This window comes from Saccoglossus kowalevskii, chromosome 5 (genome assembly GCF_978046115.1).
Source record: "Saccoglossus kowalevskii chromosome 5, keSacKowa6.1, whole genome shotgun sequence".
Classification (NCBI taxonomy): domain Eukaryota; kingdom Metazoa; phylum Hemichordata; class Enteropneusta; family Harrimaniidae; genus Saccoglossus; species Saccoglossus kowalevskii.
Genome location: NC_140645.1, coordinates 40,189,495 through 40,196,949, shown reverse-complemented (window position 1 = coordinate 40,196,949; position 7,455 = coordinate 40,189,495). Strand labels below are relative to the sequence as shown.

General features: G+C 36.5%; 1 protein-coding gene across 1 annotated transcript; it reads left to right on the top strand.

Annotated features, from left to right (window-relative positions):
• The first annotated feature begins 570 nt into the window (after positions 1–570).
• LOC102806520 (uncharacterized) lies at positions 571–5,859 on the top strand. The gene is made up of 5 exons (XM_006815239.3): positions 571–917; positions 2,005–2,750; positions 3,407–3,581; positions 4,657–4,792; positions 5,018–5,859. Exons 1-5 carry the CDS (start codon positions 699–701, stop codon positions 5,158–5,160), a joined length of 1,419 nt encoding a protein of 472 aa, XP_006815302.3. The 5' UTR covers positions 571–698; the 3' UTR covers positions 5,161–5,859.
• Positions 5,860–7,455: the final 1,596 nt, after the last annotated feature.

Here is a 7,455-nt window from a genome sequence, read left to right as displayed (position 1 = left end):
CGGGACCCCTCCCCCGGTGCCGCCGCCACTGCTTTAACATATGATGACGAACTATGTCAGACGTAAATCGTGTGATCACATGGCACGAACTTAGAGATAACAATGTCCTGAATCTGTCAATTCGATTATTGCTATGAATTCCCAATTTCACAAAGTCAATGTTGTCGTCTTGCCATGTACATTGCTTTTGCATCTCATGTTGTATCTGGCGTAAGAAGTAGTTAGATTGATTTTAAAAACAAAAATCGTAGCACACAAAACTTATAGCAGCGAGAAATGGTGTTTTCAATTTTAAAAGAACCTTGCGTCTGTTGATCCGTTAAAACCGTTGTGTAATTTGTGTCATTGTTCCCGCTATGAATAACACATTATTTAACTTTTTTTTATCAAAAGTATCTTTTCCTGTTTTGCGTAAAATCGATCAGTGGGTTCAGTACTTCCACGTATGACCAATCACCAGTATAAATCAGCAATAACTGTGGCGGCGCGTTCACCAATTAGATTACAAACCCGACTGTAGAGGGCGATGTTCATTTTCGACATTACTCTGCCTACTCATTACTAGACGACCTGCTGCTGCGGGATACACATATACAGTCAAGTGTGTCAATATGGACAGGCCACAAAATAAATGTATATCAGTGGATTGATGCATCTCAACTGATGACCTCATTTGTAGTGGAGCACATGAGTCAGGTATGGTACGTGCTACACCATTAAATATGAAATATCGTACGCATTTGACAGCGATTGTTTTATTCGGTTTCTATACAGCACTGATTATTCAAATATACTGGAGTGTGATTAGGGGACACCCACATGTGATTTCAACAAAACATCGATCATGGAATAGGTCAGAATCAATAACAGACGCCATCAGCGTTGATCAGATATACGGAGCTGACGCAGCGACCGAGGTGAGTAGGACGTGGTCGGTTGTGGTTATTGAACTCAACCTTAAATATAATATAATATTTCCCAATACATTGTAGAAAACATGGCGTATAATAACCATTTAATACTGTGCGCTCAAATCACTCATATGGAAATTAAGCAATCAAAGTAACCATATGGCACCCCAATGATACGAATTTTGTGAGCAGAGATAATGGCTGCCAATACAAACACTCAATGCAGCCATGTGAATATTACATCCTCGTAACTCTGAACACTGTAGATTTTATTCCAACCTAAAATGGCGTTTCTACACAAATTCAGTAATCGCCTTTCACATACACTTGTTTAATACGAGGTCGGTCGGATTTAACCCAGAGGTCGCTGCTGTCGCAGCTGTCCACGTTGTTAATGTGTGTATAGAGAAACACAACACAAAATAATCAAAACACAACATTTCGTATATATTTTAAAAACAAAAGTACTGTTGATGACTTTTTCGCCGACGTATATCATTATACGTGGCGTACCTACAAATCAGGTTTACACACTATGCTACTATGGGGATTAGTATTATATTAGAATATATGCGATTTTTGGCCCTGAAGTATTTACAATTAAAATAGCCACGCTTTTTTCACCTGATTGGAGGATTACCTCAGCCTACTAATGTATATGTCCACATTTACAGGTGTTGGTACACGGGGTCATCTCACACGTCTAACTGCAATACTAAATACGTCACATTTACGCGTAATTGTGATCTATTTTAATCCCAATTTAAGCTACCATGGGGAAAGCTCTAAATTACTTTCGGATTAGCAGCATTTAACAATGGCAGCTCAACCGCAGAGATTTTGTTGTTGACACCAGTATTTCGTGCTCGCTCGTATGATTTCGCGACACTGACATGTTTTACCATATTCAGTATTATAATAAGCACGTCACCGTGATTGGAACACAGTGTAAAATCCATCAACATAGCGCCACTTCTTCCTTACCGGTAGCGAACGCAATATTTCATCTTTAATTTATTTGGCAAAAAATCACGTTCAGATACCCAGCAATAATGTTCAACACCTAAAATTAAATATTAATATTTTTTAACAGAAAAATACAAGCGACGTCATCAGTGATCGCTCTATGACTGAAGGTATTTCCTCGCCAGAACCAGTCCATCAGTACCAGAATACGAATCTGTTAGCCGAAGACTGTCCACCCATACAGGGAACAAAGTACATATTTCCTTACATTCAATGTGGCGGGCCAAACTGGTTTTACGAAAATTTCCTCGTTACTGCACGATTTGCGGTACATCATAAAAGAACACTGGTGCTGCCAACTTTTATGACGCATAAACTGGACACAGAGAGCTTCGAAGAAAAGTCCTTCAATGAAACATTTGATTACCAAATACTGCGAAAGATGTTGCCCCTAGCAACGCAAGAAGATTTTGTGAAAGACTGTGGTTCAGTCGTCAATGAAACTGAGTTACTAATAGATCCCTTTCTAAAAGGATTTTTTTATTCGTACTATAGAGGGAATTATAACAAGCGGCGATCGAGGGACATCCAGAATGCGAGGATGCCGATCATATTACCACCATTTACCGTAGTACCGAAAACAGCCGAACTAGCGCTGACGCACAACCGCCAGGCGATCTGTGCAAGGTGTCTTGTCATGTTCCACCCATGGGATTTGAAAAGTCTCAATGCCCCGGATGACAGCGACAGAAACATTGATTCTCACCTCCTGAGGGCGCCATATATACGGGATATGGCTGAAGAAATTGTAGATAATCTGTGTGACGGTCAACAATACGTCTTGTTGCACTGGAGAAACCGAAGCAGCGAAATGTAGGCAAATAAATCTAGCATTACATACTGTTTAAATAATATTTTGTTTGTTTAAAATGAGACGTTTAACCTGTACACCTTTTCTATAAATTACGCCCTCTAGTGACAATATCGTTTTGATCTACAGCCGATTATATTTTTGAGAGAATTTGCTATCCACTTTAGCTATGAACTTTTTAAATTCGCACAGTTAATTCGTATGAATAGAAGCATAATATGTAGTCATCGGTTTTGCATCAAAATTATCAATTGTGGAACAAACAAATAACTTACTACAATGTAGATTGAAAAACTAAAATTAGAAACATCGCGACATTCATCCTATCAAAACCAAAATAAATCTAAAAATTGGCCCAAACATCGTTACATTCATTCAGAACCGAAATACATTTAGAGGTTGGCCCAAACTATCGACAAGCGATATTTCAATGATGTTTACGTAATTCAGTGCAGTTCAGTTTCTGCTAATGCTCGGTACATATTTACGAGTTTTGCTCACATTATGACACGTGTTCAAGTTGATAACATGTTGATATACTCATTATAGTATCGTGTCAGCCCTTTATATCATCCTAACAATGTGGCGATCACAGTTACAGGAAGCATCTACATTACACGACCAACTAATATTATGTTAACTTTGCTTTATTTTTCAGTTGTCTCAATGACTCCGCATATTCTAAACAATCACTATGTACACCAGAGAAACAGGCATATTATCAGTTGTTTACAAACAAAAGAATTATGTCTACAGTTGCCATGGCGATTAGTGACTTTATTTCTTCACACAATATTAAGTGTTTATACGTTGCACATCCAAGATTTGAACAGGTAAGTTTCTAAACATCATAGACATTTAATTTAGACACATTTTTATTTATTTATTTATTTATTTATTTATTTATTTATTTATTTATTTATTTATTTATTTATTTATTTATTTATTTATTTATTTATTTATTTATTTATTTATTTATTTATTTATTTATTTATTTATTTATTTATTTATTATTTATTTATTTGTTTGTTTGTTTGTTTATAACTACTAACAATATACTACTAACGTTGGTTGAAATAATATATTTATTAGTGTCTAAACTCCAGAATCGGTCAGACTTGATTACAAGCTGTCTAATTTTCTCTGACTAGGAGTATTTTGCTCTCTGGGGCACGTTCATCCACAGTCAGCTGGCGCACGCGTGATAATAAAATAAATACGATATTTACTATATGGGGGCCGCCATCTTGAATGCGACATAAAACTAAATAAGATACAAGTTGTGAAACGCGTTTTTCAGATTCCTACAAATCAGGACTAAATTGCCAATCTGTCACAGAATTACGGTCCGTTGGGGTTATATTATGCCAACCGATAACAAAATTCGGCCGAATTCGTCGTTTTTGTGTGGAAAATCCCTTAAATACGAACACCTAATTACGCGAAGAACATAGAACACTTTCCTGGGGTATTTGAAACCACAGCCAATCAGCGACAGCCTTACAACGGCCCCCATATAGTAAAGATCGCATTGATTTTATTATCTCGCGTGCGTCAGCGGGCTGTGCGTTCATCATGTTCCGTCTAAAACTTCCGTGATTTACCAGTAAATATGGATAGTTTTTATCCATTTTCTAGTAATTTGAACAACGAAATAATTTGCAGTCGAAAAATTGATCGAATCTGGGGAAAAGTTTTATTTATTTATTTCTGTGCAACACACCAGTTCAGCATCATAATGCATAATATAATTAAAATTCAATCTAACCACAAGTCTGGAAATCTATGTTAAATAATTTGCTGTAATTATGACTTGAAGTTACTAGTTCTCTTAACGATGTTCAAAACAAACGCGTTACGAGGTTTATATCTTGTAACTCCATCAAAATAATTGATTTATTTTTACAGGAAATCATCAAGTCACTGAAAGACATGGTACCGCATCTCTACACTGTGAATGATGTGATGGCGCTGTCTAGTGACCTTCACAAATACAAGGATGACAATTACGTCATATCACTGGTAGAACAGGAAATAGCCGAAAGTACGTCATTAATACTACGTCATACTGTTTTGTGTTTAATGAAAGTATTCGATATTGTATTTGTGCATTCCGTGCAATTATCGACAATTTATTTTATTTCGAATATCAACTGAAGCAAAATTTATAATTTTAAACTACAAATTAATAATGTATATATTCAAGCTGTTTACATGACAACCCAATGTATAAATGTGTGTAACTTTATTTTATTTTATTTTATTTCAGAAGCCGAAATTTTCATCCGATGGAGCAAATCCTTCTGGTCTGACATGGTCCAAAATAAACGTGATTTGAATAACAAAACGACCGTTGTTTACAACGAATTACCAGGTATTCCCAGGCAACTGCATTACAAGATAATTAGCTGATAAGCAATGTAATTGACTAGGAAATCAGTGTTCTGCATTGCGATATTCAGTTTTGGGGCCGTTTGCGTAACAATGCCTTAAAGCGCGGTGGTCGTCGCGCAGCACGTGTTCGAATTTCATGTAAATAAACAATGTATTTTACACGCGTTGTATACGTCGCTATGAGTCCCATATCGAAGAGGACGCGGCACGACGACTGCCGCCCTTTAAGCACCATACTGGTACAACTTCCGGTATGTATTTACATAGCGGCAAACACGTATTACGGAAGATATGATATACCGATAGGTAAACCGACACACTTTCTATTAATTTATTGTTAATTATTCGGCCAATTTGGTACTTATTATTAATTTTCCGTCACATAGCTGTGAATGTAAGGCATTGTCTTGTACTGGTAGGATTTGGGACGTGACAGTGAGTATCCGTCCGTCTTATCACACAATGTTCATACTCATATGAACAGCACCCTCTATCGCTATAAATACGTAACGCGATTGACTGAGATGACTGCTGAAAATTACTAGTTAGATGAAATTTGCATCAAGCATTCAAGTGAAGAGACAGAGATCTTAATTAGTGAAATTGTTGAACTTAAAACTTTTGTGTTACTCAGTGCATGAATTAAGGCCCATAAGCAAAACTACTGTATTGATTTTTTTGTAATAAATTATATACATTTTCCACATAAAGTGGTGACGAATATGCGAGATCGATATCAACAAATAGAATTTTTTTCGTTCACTGCGAGATCTCGCGTTATGCGTGAAATCGAACATAAAAGACAGAAAAAAACAAAGGTCATCAGCGTCGTAGTGACCTCAACCCCATCGCGTGGAAATCGACAAATGTGGAAGTATTTTTTTGGTAATTTCCGCGCTCAATAATGTGCTATACACATTTGATGATAGTCATTTTTGCTGAAATATGGTTATCTCAATACCCTCTGAAAACTCGCTATTTCGACATGCAACTATAAAAAAGGAGACTAAAGTTCAAAATCAAATCATTTTCACGCATTTTGCGAGATCTCGCAGTAATCGGAAGAATCATGTCGTCATAATATGACAAGACACCCGTAATTCATCCCCAAAATAAAGGATGTAACGTTTCAAGTTAAAACCACTAATTTAAAAATCATTGCGATTTATGACTTGCGTACAGTCTCTTGTTTATTTATTTATTTTTTTTCAATAGCCGGGAAAACAAGGTATTTTTTTCGCGATACCCGATTTTCGCGGTAACTTGGCTTTTGCCATAAATACACTCCCATAACATCTTATTTTATTGGAAAAAAACACCAAAAAATAAACAAGGCTCTATATGCAAGTCTATGTCACTCACTATCCATTCGTTCGTTTGATTATCTACGTACATCTCCGCACACTAGCTAATATCATTTCCGCACATAGCCAATATCCCATCCTAGAATCCGGCAGAACGTCCGTTATGGTGTGATCACAGTGTCGTTAACTAATGTCAGGGAAGTTGTGAGGCACACCTAGAGGGACGAAACACATCATACGCCTCTACAGTTGCATAGATGGGATAAAGAATATGTAGCGGAAATTAATTTATTTCGATTCAATTTAAGTCTGGTAATCTAAAAAAAAAAAATGAAAAAACTTGTGGAATTCAACTGGTCTATAATTTAAATAGTACAGACACCGTGTTTTTAGTTTTACTTTCCTAAAAGCATTGCTGTTTACAACGACATGGGCGCATTAATGGTAACATCCCATTCAGGCTGGCCCAGCACACAGCCGTGGCCGAGGCAAAGACGTGTTGTGACGTGAAGCTAGGCGATTTGGTGACGTACGCGAGCGTCGGTTCGAGTCACGCACGCAGTACGTGTTTACTATAATTTGACGTAATATTTACCTTGCCGTTTATTTAGTGTTTTTTTGCAAATGTAACCACTGGTCCAAGGTACTTATAACTAATTTAAAGTTAGTAACAATGAATTTCACAGACGACACCGTTATTTTTGGAATGTACATATTTTGCTGATAGTTTTAGCGTAGTCACATTCGAGATTCCTTTTCCCAGAATGCAATTGAAATGAATGACAATCAATCTCCCGAATATTGCAGATAAAGTTATCTGCTCATGGCAGGCAATCTATGTACGAGTGTATATGGGTACTGAATACTGTAAAATACTTTATTTTAGCTGGAATTAATTTTCGCTGAAAAGACTTTTAGGTGTTTTGTATGAAATGTATTTTCATTGATTTTTGACAAGTTGAGTGTAAAATATGGGTAAGAAGGTATATTCGCTTGATTTTAATTTCAC

What these genes read in the sequence shown, in the direction of transcription:
- LOC102806520 (XM_006815239.3), top strand. Translation starts at nt 699, where the DNA reads ATGGTACGTGCTACACCATTAAATATGAAATATCGTACGCATTTGACA. An exon ending in AGAAACCGAAGCAGCGAAAT is followed by an intron (nt 2,751 to 3,406) that starts GTAGGCAAATAA and finishes TTTATTTTTCAG; the next exon opens with TTGTCTCAATGACTCCGCAT. An exon ending in AGAACAGGAAATAGCCGAAA is followed by an intron (nt 4,793 to 5,017) that starts GTACGTCATTAA and finishes ATTTTATTTCAG; the next exon opens with AAGCCGAAATTTTCATCCGA.